Source organism: Canis lupus, chromosome 20 (genome assembly GCF_048164855.1).
Source record: "Canis lupus baileyi chromosome 20, mCanLup2.hap1, whole genome shotgun sequence".
NCBI lineage: Eukaryota > Metazoa > Chordata > Mammalia > Carnivora > Canidae > Canis > Canis lupus.
The window spans coordinates 58,399,869-58,414,004 of record NC_132857.1 but is presented as its reverse complement, the minus strand read 5'-3'; the positions used below and the strand labels follow the sequence as shown (position 1 = coordinate 58,414,004).

The 14,136-nt window shown below is 37.4% G+C and overlaps 1 protein-coding gene across 6 annotated transcripts in view; it reads left to right on the top strand.

Moving 5' to 3' along the window:
• STAM2 (signal transducing adaptor molecule 2) overlaps positions 1-14,136 on the top strand; it is a 44,942-nt gene that overhangs the window by 19,121 nt on the left and 11,685 nt on the right. For 4 of the 6 annotated variants that reach the window (XM_072789219.1, XM_072789217.1, XM_072789214.1 and 1 more), the window contains exons 6-10: positions 1,310-1,379; positions 1,945-2,131; positions 10,714-10,808; positions 13,471-13,553; positions 13,701-13,788. In XM_072789219.1, coding sequence (XP_072645320.1) covers positions 1,310-1,379; positions 1,945-2,131; positions 10,714-10,808; positions 13,471-13,553; positions 13,701-13,788 — 523 coding nt within the window. The remainder of the gene's footprint in view (positions 1-1,309; positions 1,380-1,944; positions 2,132-10,713; positions 10,809-13,470; positions 13,554-13,700; positions 13,789-14,136) is intronic. The other 2 variants (XM_072789220.1, XM_072789216.1) reach the window with 1 other exon arrangement.

The window sequence follows — 14,136 nt, the reverse complement described above, 5'->3', positions numbered from 1 at the left end:
AATCATGCAAAAGGCATAGATGTATGAGGGAGTCCTTGTGTTTAAGAAATTTACAGTAAATATGGAGGGTAGCTGTTTACATGTGAAAAATAACTAAATTGTAAGTGACGTATATGGATGAGGGAGGGGTAACAAAGACTAGATGCCAGAAGAGAGAGGTGACAACAGACTGAGATGGTAAAGAGGTATAATTTTTAGACTGGAATGTATTTCAATAATAGGAGGGAAGAGGGAAGAGGTCCTGTTAGGGAAGGACTGATAGGAGCAAATCCATGGAATTGAAAAGGGTCAAGACCTGTTGGTTGAAGAGTGAATATACCTGGAGTGAATGGTTTACATATAGATGAGTGGAACTCTAAGACTAGAAATTTATTTGAGGAGATAGAGACTAGTTTTAGTAGGACAAGGGTGGAGGTAGGGATAATGAGTCACAGAGTGGGCTATTTAAGTGTGGGAGAAGAATACTATCTTGAGTTTTGCTTCAGTGCCTCTTGCCTTCTACTTAATATTAGGATACGGGCTAGGGAAAAAAACTAAGAGGAGGAGTACTGTATATTTTATTTTTATTTAGACTGTAGACTAAAAGGATCTTTTAAACAGACAAAAAGGATCTTTAGAGCTGACCAGAACTGAGGGCTCAAGGGAGCATTTGAGGACAAAAATCTTATAAGTAATAAAAGCAAGCATTCTTCTGCATGTCAAAAACCTATAGAACTGTGTTTATAGAACTGGTTCTTTAACTGGTTTAAAGAACTGGTTCAGGACATCTCTGTCCTCCATGCCTGTAAATTTAAGCATGACCTTCCTAAGTCCTCTGCTGCACCCACAGAGCCACCACGCTTCAAGTACAATAAGTACTAAAAGAGAGCTTAACATGTATTCCTAGAAGTGCACCTGTTGTCTCTGTCCACCCTCTTCTCTTCAGTAATTATCATGGCTTCTTGCTGCTGCTTCTCCTGGAGCTTGATGCTCCTCACTGACTAAGATACTTTGGACAGTTGAGACCAAGGAAGTACAATTAGGAGATATTTGTATTTAAGTACTTTCTGTATCCCATGTTCTGTGTCAGATACAAAGCTGTATGCAAAATGGAAGCCAGTTCATGCCCTTTGTGGAGTTTATAATGTTTTCTTGAAGACCATGATGTTTTATTTTAGTATTTGAAGACTGCTACTTAAAATTTTTACAAAGAACCTCACTTTTAAAAGAAACTCGTCAGTTTTTTTAAAAATTAACATGTGCGAGTAATTATAGAGCTTGTGTTTTCTTTGAAACGGTGGCTGTGTTCATTTTCCTCATACATTTACAGACTGTCTCAGCTGCTGCCAAGAATGGTACATCATCGAACAAAAACAAAGAAGATGAGGACATAGCTAAAGGTAAATGCTCAAGCATGTATAATTTAGTGTTGCTTAAAACACCCTTGCCAGAACAATTTATTTAAATAAAAATTATAATCAAACTGGTTATACTTTTAGTATTTTACCTCAAATCTAGTAGGGTCTGAACAGGATACAAGATTGATTTAATTCATAATCCTTGTCAGTAATATGTATTTAATGTCCTACCTTTGGGGAGATTTCATTTCACCTTTTCTTTAATGCCAAAGTTATGAGTCAAGCACAGAAATATGTTCACGGCTTGTCCTATATGGAAAGCTACCCATATTATAATGTCACAATCTGTTTGCTATAAAAATAATAGCTGCTGTATATGACAGACTGTGATAATAAGGAATGAGCAAAAACTTTATTTTAAAAAATGTCATGATTTTCTGCCCTGTCCTCCCACATCCCAAGAAAGCTAACTGTTCAGCATTTAATTGGACAAATAAAATATTCACTCGATTTATTCTTATTAAGTTTTATATTATTAAACCTTTCTTTTTAAACTTGAAAAAATCAGAATTTTGTCTTTTTTTTGCATTTTAATTTTTCAAATTAGCTATTGAATTATCATTGCAAGAGCAGAAGCAGCAGCATGCAGAAACAAAATCCTTATATCCATCTGCAGAAATTCAGTTAAATAATAAAGTTGCAAGGAAAGTAAGAGCCTTGTATGATTTTGAAGCCGTTGAGGACAATGAACTCACCTTTAAACACGGTGAAATTATTATTGTCTTGGATGACAGGTATGTTTTATATCTTTATTTCTGGAATATTTTGAAATTATGAAGTATAATATTCTTTATTTAGAATCTTGGATATTCAGGTCTTTGACTTTGGTGTATTTGAATCATAATGGAGCCTTTTCATACCTTAATTTTTTTCTAAAATAAAAGACTAGATATGTGAGGTTTTTATTATTTTATTAAATTTGGTAGTATTCTTTATATCTTGGATAAAAGATGTATTAAGTAATATTGTTACTTACCACAATTGTGAAGTCACCTGAATCCATTACATTGGGAGTTGTGTATATCAAAAAAATTTTTTAATAATAAATTTATTTTTTGTATTGGTGTTCAATTTGCCAACATACAGAATAACACCCAGTGCTCGTCCCGTCAAGTGCCCCCCTCAGTGCCTGCCAACCAGTCACCCCCACCCCCTGCCCTCCTCCCCTTCCACCACCCCTGGTTCGTTTCCCAGAGTTAGGAGTCTTCCATGTTCTGTCTCCCTTTCTGATATTTCCTACCCATTTGTGTATATCAAAATTAGTGGCAAAAAAAAAAAAAAAAAAAAAAAACCCACCCAAAATAGCTTGTAGGAAGAAATACAGCTATATTCTCTCTCTCTCTTTCTCCCTCTCTCTCTTTTGAAGAGGGTGAGAGAGGGATAGGAGGGCAGAGGGAGAGGGAGAGAGAGAATCTCAAGTAGATTCCATGCCCAGCTCAGAGCCTGATGCAGGGCTTGAGTTCACAAGCCAGGGATCATGACCTGAGCTGAAACTAAGTCGATGCTTGACTGGCTAAGCCACCCAGGCTTAGCTATGTTATCTTTGATAAAAGCAGCCAAAAGCTGTGCTCAGCTCTTCCCTAGTTCTAGCCTGCTACTGTACTCTCCCTCACAAATTCTCTATCATTTAAAGTTATAGTAAAGAATAGATCTATTGTACATCGGAAGCTAATATAGTATTGTATGTCAACTACATTTTCAACTTTTAAAAAAAGGATAGATCTGTCTCTGTTGGGCCTAATTCTGTTTTTTACTTTGCTTTTTTAAAGAAGTTGATGAAATTTAGCAAGGGTGACATCTAACAGCTTGTTGCTGTGAACAGAGATTGCAGATGCATTCAGTATCTGTTATAAATAACTTAGTAAGAATATATTAGTCTAGTGCATTTTTAAATGAGTAGATACACAAAATGGTTTTACTTTCCTGCAGTAGTTATTGAAAAACGTTATGTAATAGGCTCTGTTTATATAAAAAAATGAATGAGAACACAGTTCTGTCTTACAAAATCTAGACTAAAGGAGGTTACGATTTCTATATAGATGTTTGTATGGAATGAAGATTGTGAATGCCATGAAAGAGGTAATATTGGGTCCAGAAGAGACCAGATTTGTACCAAGTGCAAGCATCTGGGAAAGAAGGCTTAACTGGTGAGGGTTCATTTCAGGTGAACCTTGGTTTTGGTTAGGGAAAGTTTTACAAGAAATTGAGAATAGGAAAAAAAGAAGGTCTCTTAGGCAATCAAGAAAATAATCATTTTTTTCTTTGATTTTTTAAAAATAATTATTCAGAATAGAACACATCCCTGAATGATAGTAAGTAATTTTAAAAAATGTTTTTAATTTTAAAAAATATTTATTTATGAGAGAGAGAGGCAGAGACACAGGCAGACAGAGAAGCAGGCTCCATGCAGGGAGCCCCATGTGGGACTCGATCCCGGGACCCCAGGGTCACACCCTGAGCTGGAGGCAGATGCCCAACCGCTGAGCCCCCAGGCTTCCAGATAGAAAATAAATATTAAGGGGCAGGCATAGCGTGGGCTCTGAACACTGACATTCTGAAATGTCAGGGTTCTTAGTGTAATTTTGGTTAGAATATTTACAAAAGAACCTAGGTTTATAGTTCACATACTTTTATACAACTAGAATATTGAATTTATAAAACAAATAGAGACTAAACTACAAAATAAGTTTTTGCTCTAAGATTCAAATTTTGAGTATTTTATGTAGTGAGAAAATATTCTAAAATAAATTGCTATTTGGGGTGTCTAGGTGGTGCAGTTGGTTGAGCAACTGACTTGATTTCAGCTCAGGTTATGATCTCCGAGTCATGAGATCCAGTCCTGAGTCAGGATCCATGCTCAGTGCACACTCTGCTTCAGATTCTTCTCCCTCTCCCTCTGCCCCTCCCACTCATGCATGTGCACGTGCTCTCTTTCTCTTTCAAATAAGCAAGTCTTTTAAGAAAAATTGCTACTTACAAGGTAAATAGATTACTGATTAATGACACAGGTACTTTATCACTTATCAACAGGCCTGTACTACCCTGTGCTGTAATTAAGTGAATTCTCTTTTTCTTTTTTTACCTGTTGTCTTTCATGAGTGTATACCTTGACATCATTTGGAGTTCATGTGGCATTATGCTCCTATTATAGTCGTTATGTTGCTGTGCTGCATGTGTCTTTTCACACGTTTATTTTTTTATTTTATTTTATTTTTTTTAGATTTTATATATTATGATAGACATAGAGGGAGAGCGAGAGAGAGAGGCAGCGACACAGGCAGGGGGAGAAGCAGGCTCCATGCCGGGAGCCCTACGCAGGACTCGATCCGGGACTCCAGGATTGCGTCCTGGGCCAAAGGCAGGCGCTAAACCGCTGAGCCACCCAGGGATCCCCCCTACACATGTTTAGTTAAGCAAAAAGTCATTTAATAATTTAGATATATATAAAATTATTTTCAGTTGAGAATACTGTAAGTTGAGAAATTTTTTTCTATATGACTTCTAAGAGAATCCAACATGAATATGATGGAATATGTAGGTTGATTGCTGTCTTTTTAATGGTAGGATACCCCAATCTTAAATTTGCCATAGACATGTCCATTAACACACCCTTAGGTTAAATGTTGTCATTCAGGGTGATAGTGTATCACTGGCAGGATTTTTAAGCATAAATGCAAACTTGAGTCCTAGAGTGAAATGACAGTCTTCAGTTAAAAGGTGGTCATCTAGATGATCGAGAATATGATTATATTCATTGTTTTTATATTGCTGTGGAAATGAAAGCACAGTGTTAAAATTTTCATGTATAGAATTTGAAGTCCTGTGAAGATACATCATTTTTGGACTTTGGCTTAAGAAACACTGAACTCTAATAGAAAAGGTGCACATTTCTTATTAACAGAATATACCAAAAAAAGAAAAGTTATTAACTTTCTACATTTTTAGATTTATCTCACCATTCCTTGTTTGTTACGTACTATTTCAAATAATCAAGTAGAATTCCTAAAGTTCCAAAAATGCTATGTTGTGATTAGACCCTCCGTGGCGTTGTACATTTGGTTCTTTCTTCCCGGAAACCCCTGTCAAAAGAGGCAGACATGTTTAGAAAAGAAAGGAACTTTACTTGTAAGGAAGATTTGCAAGGGAGCCCAGGCTTTAGAATGATTGGCTCCCTTAATTAAAAAACGGGTATTTTAAGGAAATGACCCTCTACAATATTGCCAAGATTTCTAGGTTTACTATTTGTATGTTTGTGGTTTTTTTCCACATGATTATCATATCCATAAATAGGGCATCAGTTATCTTTAGCAGTTGTCATTACGGAAGTCAGCAAACAAGAGTGCCTGGGTGGCTCAGTCGGTTAAGCCTCCAGCTTGTGAATTTGGCTCAGGTCTTGGGTTGTGGTATAGAGCCCTGAACCTGGCTCCACACTTAGTGGAGAGTCTGCTTGGGATTCTCTCTCTCTCTCAAATAAATAAATAAATCTTAAAAAGCAAAACAAAAGTCAGCAAGTGAGTGGTTTTAGCTGAGAAGCCAATAGCCTAAAGGAGAACTCAGGTGTTAGTTTATTTTGAGACTTCAAATGAGCCAGGATAACTTATTTTTTTGTTAATGTGCAAAGTTGTCTGTTTCTTTATATTTTTATTTTCTTTTTTATTCATAATGGCAACAGAGCAGATGTCATTTATATTTCCATATCCTTAATTTCTTTTTCCTCCTAGCAAATGCCTGTTTAATCTTCAAACTTGTGTAGATTTTACATCTTCTGAGAAGCCTTTACTCTCTGCCATTAGTTTCCAATAGTTAGTTCTTTCTCTGTGCTGCTGTAACTCCCTGAACATAATAGCATTTCTCATGTTGTACTGCAGTCACTTCTCTACATATGTCTCTCCTGCTATACGAGTTGATTCTGAAGAGGTTCAGTACTTCCTTGGGAAGGGAGAAGGGGGAAGGAGAAAAATCTCACAATCCTTGTTTTTTAGCAAGGTAACGTAGTTAGTACAAGATGGTTGAAAAATACTATGCTAGATTTTTGTTCTTGAGAACAGAAACTGTCTCCCATTAGCTTTGTAACTTCTTACTTAATCTGATGTCGCTTGTTGCCTCTTTGGTAGGCTTTCATAAGTGTTAACTGTATAATCAATTCATTGGTAATAAAGTTTCTGTCTTTATCATTTTCACTCAGCTGTGATTTATTTTTCTTAATACAAAAAGCTCTAAATGCTGCATTGAATTATCAAACAGTTTTTATAAAATTACAGTGCTGAAATACCTTAATTTAGAAATTTAAAATTAAATATTATTTTGTATCACTAACATTCCAAAGAATCAACTGATTGTCAGTGGAGAGAATTTAGAGCTGGATTAGGGCTAGGAAGGAGTCATCATGCTTTGACATGGCATTTGTTTTGCCTACTTTTATGCTTTATCAGGAAGTTTGCAGTAGTGGCTGAAAGGGAATTTATCCTATATTAATAGGGCCACTAGAGGAGGCTACACATAAAATTGTTGGTAAGTTCAAATAGAATCCACGTGTCCATTTCACAGGTTTGGGTTTTCTGGTTTTTTTTTTTTTTTTTTTTTTTTTTCTGTAAAAATTCCTCTGAGTTCAGCTGTCCTTTTTAAAATGGAAAGTATAATTTTAAAAAGCATGTGTGGAAGAGAATTTCTTACTTTATATAGATATCAGCAGACATGACATATTAGATACAATTTTTTTAAGATTATTTTTGAGAGTGAGAGCAGAGCTAGCAAAAGAGAACATGAGTAAGGGGGGATCCCAATGTAGGGCTTGATCCTAGGACCCCGAGATCATGCCCTGAGTGGGAGGTAAGTGCTTAACCAACTGAGCCCCCAATATATTAGATACATATTAGATATCTGTATATTAGAATTGTCAATATATCAGTTATTTTCAAGTTTTAAGAATTTGAGTGAGATGTAGCTCACATCTTTGTGGTACTTTTTAAATGAAATCACATTTCAGAGTCCCAGAAGTTCATTCATCCTGCAGTTTCATTTTTTAGGAATGTATGCTCAATAAGTCAAATTTTTGGAAAGGAATAGACCAAATTATTTTCTTTTTTTTTTTTTTTTAATTTTTATTTATTTATGATAGTCACAGAGAGAGAGAGAGAGGCTGAGACACAGGCAGAGGGAGAAGCAGGCTCCAGGCACCGGGAGCCTGATGTGGGATTTGATCCCGGGTCTCCAGGATCGCGCCCTGGGCCAAAGGCAGGCGCCAAACCGCTGCGCCACCCAGGGATCCCTAGACCAAATTATTTTCTAGATTCTATGGTTGTCCATATAGAAAGGCCAACAGAATCAATGGACAAACTACTAAAATTGGTAAGACTTCATCAGGGTTTTTAGATACTGTCTAAAAACTAAAAATCAGTAGGTAAAAGATTGCCATACTCAATAAAGATCATAAATGATTTATGATCTAGAGTTAAATAACCTAATAAATATATGTAAGTACTTAATGGAGAAAGTCATAAAATTCTTTGAAAGACATAAAGAAATATAAGTATATATAATATGTTTATTTTATCTTGTTAAGATTGATTTGAGAGAGCACGAGCAGGAGGGGTAGACAGAGAGGGAGAGAGAAGGCCAAGTGGACTCTGCTGAGCATGGAGCCTGATGCAGGGCTCCATCCCAAGACCCTGAGATCATGACCAGGACCTTGAGCTGAAACCAAGAGTCAGATGCTCAACCAGCTGTGCCACCCAGGCTCCCCTACGATATGTTTTTTATATAATTATACACAGAGATACCACATTCATGGTAAAGAAAACTTTAATGTTATAAAGATTTCATTTTCCCCATATTAATGCATAAATTCAGTGCACTTCTAATTAAAATCCCAACAGGACTTTTTTTCAGAGAACTTGAAAGCATTTTAATTTTTTTTTTAGATTTTTTTTTAAATTTGTTTATTTATGATAGGCACACAGTGAGAGAGAGAGAGAGAGAGAGAGAGAGAGGCAAAGACACCAGCAGAGGGAGAAGCAGGCTCCACGCACCAGGAACCTGACGTGGGATTCGATCCCGGATCTCCAGGATCGCGCCCTGGGCCAAAGGCAGGCACTAAACTGCTGCGCCACCCAGGGATCCCGAAAGCATTTTAATTTTAACATTAATATGAAAATATGCAGGTATGCAAGAGAGGGTACTTTTCCCTGCCAAGTATCAAGGCATATTAACAAGCTGTAGTAAATAAATATATGGACTGTTCAACAGAATGGAATCTAGATCCATCTGCTCATGAACAGATAGCAGCCTGCTGCTTGAAAGATAGGATATCGTAAATCAGTAGAAAAAATGATGTATTATTCAATAAATTTTTGCTGAAATAACTGGTTCTTTATATAGTACTAATAAAATATTGATTCAGGTTCACATACATATGGTTTCATTCGAGATGAATTAAAGACTTAAACATGGGGTGGGACACCTGGGTGGCTCAGTTGCTTAAGCCTCCACCTCTTGGTTTCTGCTTAGCTAGTGATCTCAGGATCATGAGATCAAGCCCCATGTCGAGCTCCACACTCAGCTCGGAGTCCGCTTGAGATTCTACCTCTCCCTTTGCCCCTCCCTCTGCTCACACACACATGCTTTCTCTCTCTCCTCCAAATAAATAAATCTTAAAAAAAAAAAAAAAAGGCCTTAACATGGGGGAAAGATAAGAAAGAAAACCTAAAACTATTAAATGTATTGGAAAACAGATTTGGGAGTTCAAGGATAGAGAAAGATTTCTTTTAAGGAAACTATAAACCATAAAAGATTGCTAAATTTGATTACATGGAACAAAAAACACTATGCAGTAAAAGAAACTGTAAACATATGTTAAAAGACAAGTGACAGTTTGAGAGAAGGTATTTGCATAATTCAGACAAACAGTTGCTGTCCAGGATATATAAAGAACTCCTACAGATCCATGAAAAGAGATAAATAGCCCAATGGAAAAAGAAAAATGAACAGAAAACATGAACAAGCAGTTAACAGAAGAGGCCGTCTGAATGGCCAGCAAAACCTGTGGATGCTCAGGAAGCGCAGATGAACAGAGCCCTGAGAGAGGATTTCTCTCCTGTCTGACATCAAGTGCTGCGTGGACAGTTAACACGTGTGAGGGAAAATGACCTTTTCACATGCTGCTGAGGACAGGAGGATGGTGCGTCGTCACGACCTCTTAAGAGACTACTTGGCAATAGTTGGTAAAATGGAAAATGTTTGTGTCCTGAGGCCCAGCAAGTCCATGTCTGTGAATAAGCCTAAAGAATTGTTGCTTGGGATCCCGGGGTGGCGCAGCGGTTTAGCGCCTGCCTTTGGCCCAGGGCGCGATCCTGGAGACCCGGGATCGAATCCCACGTCGGGCTCCCGGTGCGTGGAGCCTGCTTCTCCCTCTGCCTGTGTCTCTGCCTTTCTCTCTCTCTCTCTCTCTCTCTCTCTGACTATCATAAATAAATAAAAATTTAAAAAAAAATGACTTAAAAAAAATTGTTGCTTGTCTACCCTAGAATTGAGAATGACCATTACCCCATCTATGTAAGGTAAAAGACTGGAAATATTTAAGTGTTCATCCATCTGGGGATGGATAAGTCAAATATGCTGTATTTGGATAATGGGAACCTTTAAAAGGGATAAACAAGATATGAAAGTATTAACATATAAAATGTAAAAGTCTATAATGATTACTGTATCTGTAGACTTTGCTATAGGTTTATGTAAACAAAAACTATACTTGCAGGAAGGGTACGTACCAACTGTATGTGGTGGTTTGGTAGGTTGGATGTAGGATTCAAACTTGGGTTTTGGTAAAGGGGACTTCATTGTTGCCTATAATTTTCTTTTTTAAGCCCAGCATCAAGGGGCGCCTGAGTGGCTCAGTCAGTTAAGCGTTTACCTTCAGCTTGGGTCTTGCTCCCAAGGTCCTGGGATTGAGCCCCATGTTGTGCTCTCTGCTCAGCAGGGAGTCTGCTTCTCTCTCTCCCTCTGCCTGCCGCTCCCCCTGCTTGTGCTCTCTCTCCCTCTCTTTCTCTCTCTCTGTCAAATAGATAAGTAAAATGTTAAAAGCCCAGATATGACTGCTTGTTAATTGGTTCTACATTTAAATATGGGAATGTGAATGTTGACTTTATTTATGCTTTTCTGTATCTTTCATTCAGTTTAAGAACTGCTTTTAAGTACAGTTGGATATGAACTATTATTTTCAGATAAATTTAGGCTAAATTTAATTTTTATTTTAATTCCTCTTCCCGTTAATGTACTAAAATGTAGAGGAACAAATGACATTTTTGTACTGTATTTTCAGTGATGCCAATTGGTGGAAAGGAGAAAATCACAGAGGAATAGGACTCTTCCCATCTAATTTTGTAACAACTAATTTAAACATAGAGCCTGAGGCAGGTAAGTTAAATTTTAGAGAAGAATAAATCTATTAAAGTTTTTTACAGGGATGCCTGGGGGCTCAGCGGTTGAATATCTGCCTTCGGCTCAGGGCATAACCCCGGGATCCTGGGATTGAGTCCCACATTGGGCTCCCGCCCGGAGGGAGAGCAGGGTCAGGAGCAGGGCTTCTCCCTCTGCCTGTGTCTCTGCCTCTCTCTCTGTGTCTCTCATAAATAAATAAAATCTTTTTTAAAAAATGTTTTTTACACTTGAATTTTATTCAGTTTTGTTTTTGATGTTGTTTTTATTTTTTATTTTTTTTTAAGATTTTATTTATTCATTCATAGACACACACAGAGAGAGAGAGAGGCAGAGACACAGGCAGAGGGAGAAGCAGGCTCCACGCAGGGAGCCCGACGTGGGACTCGATCCCGGGTCTCCAGGATCACGCCCTGGGCTGCAGGAGGCGCTAAACCGCTGCACCACCAGGGCTGCCCTTGATGTTGTTTTTAAAGTAATTTCTACGCCCAACGTGGGTCTCAGACTCGTGACCCTGAGATCACGAGTCACGTGTTCTACCGACTGAGCCGGTCAGGTGCCCTGGTTCAGTTTTGAATATAAAGTAGATTGGCATTTAACTCTGTTTTAAATTATTTGTAGACAGTATAGTTTAACTTCTTACCAAATTAAGGGGTTAACTTATTCCAGGTCAATTTCAATAATTTTTTTATCATTTTATTTTAAACTCTTTGAGAATTAATGTACATAATTGCACATAAGGCATAAAACAATCTGTAATGACCAGGCAGATATTTAATTATGATTTAATTTGTATCTGTTCAGTATAAAGAATATTGGTTTTATTCATACTTCGAACCACAGTATCGAAGGGAGTAGGTGGCAGGTGGGGGCTGGTTGACAAGTGCCAAGTGTGATTACAAGGGTTAGGAGTACTCCCAAATTTTAGATTTTTCCTCACCTTGATCTGATCCTGGGGAACTTGAAGCAATAATAAAGCAGTCTAATTGAGACAGTGGTTTCCTACTTCACATCTGCTGTCAACCATGCAGAGGAAGCTTCCATTTGTTATGTAGGCAGAAAGGTGGGGGTTGCTGAGTGTAAAGAACAGCTAATAGTATTACGATGCTCAAGATCAGAAATAATGTAGCTCAGTGGTGTTTGAGTACTCTTTTATCAGGTATTGTACAACATCCTTGGCTTGCACTATTTCATTTGATCCTCACAACTCTGTGAGATAGGTACTTTTGTTATCCCATTTTACAGATAAGGAAACTGAGGCTGAGGGTTTATGTGGCTAGCAGGTGATAGAGCCATGATTCTAAAGTCAGCCAGTCTGCTCCTAGATGTATTCATACTGACTCACATGCAGGTGCTAGTCTGTATTATCAGTTTTAGAGAATAAACTTAAATTATGAAAGCTCTGTGCATTGTGTGTAATGCCGTCTTTGTATGAGTGGGGTGATGGCATTCAGTTAAAGTAAACTCGAGAGATGTAAAGACTTATTTAAAGACAGAGTACTTTGCCAGTAGTTACATTTTTTATTCTTTTAGCCTGACTCTCTAAGTAGTTGTGAAAATTGGAGATGCTGTTTTTAATAACTCTGTAAGACCATGCTCAGGGGATCCTTTGTAGAAATTTCCCCTTGGCACAGGCTGGAGAGATTGAGCTGTGGTTTTAAAAAGTAGACAATAAAAGAAAAAAAAAAAGTAGACAATATTCTGGCTTCTCAGTATATCCTCATGTTATGTTGAGCTTTGCTCCTTAGGACCTATTTGAAAGCCAGGTATCCAGGTATTTAAATTAAGTGGCTAACTGTTGGGACGTAAAAATCCTTTGGTTATAGAGATTTTTCTTCCTGAGGGGTGTACATTTTATTGGAAACATTACTCTTTAGATGTGATACAGTGTCTTCATTGAAGGCTCTAACATGGCCTACAAGGCAAACAGATTTTTGGATTAGAAGCAAGGTAGATTTTTATTGTAATTTTATTTTTATCAAAATTTACTTGATTAAAGTATAGTACATTATAGCAACACTCCAGTGAAGATTTAAATAGCTCTCTGGATATGTATATTTATGAATTGTCTTTCAACCTTCTCTTTATGAAAGAGAAGCTTGTTTGTTTTCTGTTGCTTTAAGTCTATTATCAAAATTAGGTTGAGATTGAGTAATTTTTTTGTCATTGTGAAGATGATATTGATTGTTTTTTGGTTTATATGGGAAATGCATTTTTATAGTAGGGCCAGTGTAGAAGGAGCTCATAGATTAACTCTGAAAGTGGCTGGTTGGATTACATGCTACTCTTGTGTATCCATCCTACTGGTAACACTAAGTTTTTCAGAAAATGCCTTTAATAGCAGTTCCCATAATACTGCTTGCTTGTTCCACAGATGGTAAGTTCCATCAGGGCAGAGACTGCGGTCTGCTCTGTTGACTGACGTATTTCCAATGCCTAGAACGATGCCTGGCACACAGTAAGGGCTAATAAATGTTTGTGGTGTGAGTGAACGAACCTAGTAATAACACGTTGATTATGGAATGTGATGACTAAAGAGTTTCCTTTGTCTTCTTATGGATAATCACAGGCTACTTACATATCAGTGATTAAAATACCAAAGTAAATGCTGAGGAACTTAAAGCTTACTTTGTTTCCATAGCAGCTGTGGACAAGTTAGATGTAACTGAGGAGGAGGAGGAGGAAATTAAGAAATCAGAGCCTGAGCCTGTGTATATAGATGAGGTAGGTAGAGTCTTTCTCTTGTTTAATAATTAAACTGTCAACACTTTTAAGATCCATTATCCTTGAGAGTGCTTCTTGCAAAGAGTAATTTTTATGTTCATTGAAATGAAAGCTCTTGAGTTTCTAAGTGTCCGTTTATTTTTTTAGGATAAGATGGATAGAGCCCTGCAGGTACTCCAGAGTATAGATCCAACAGATGCGAAACCAGACTCCCAAGATCTCTTGGATTTAGAAGGTATTTAATGCCATTGAGTATTTATCTACCGGTGGTGTCCCGGATGTCTTCTTCCTTGCGTTTCGCTTCTAGAAATTGGAGATCTCTGCTGGGAAGTAGACGAGTATAATAAAGTAGTAAATGTCTACCTTGGAAGGTGTTGCTATCAACCTGCCTGTCGTGGTTAAGAAGGAAGTCTGTATTTTTCTGTAAGCGCACTGGTGATACTGGCTGAAGAGATTTGCAGTCCAAAAGGGGCAGGATCAAGAGTAAGAGCGTATTAAATTAATTGAGTCAAAGTTAGAAATTCTTCCTTCTGAGTCCGTTGTATCTGATTTTAAAGGGCAAAATTATACATGGTCTGTGTTA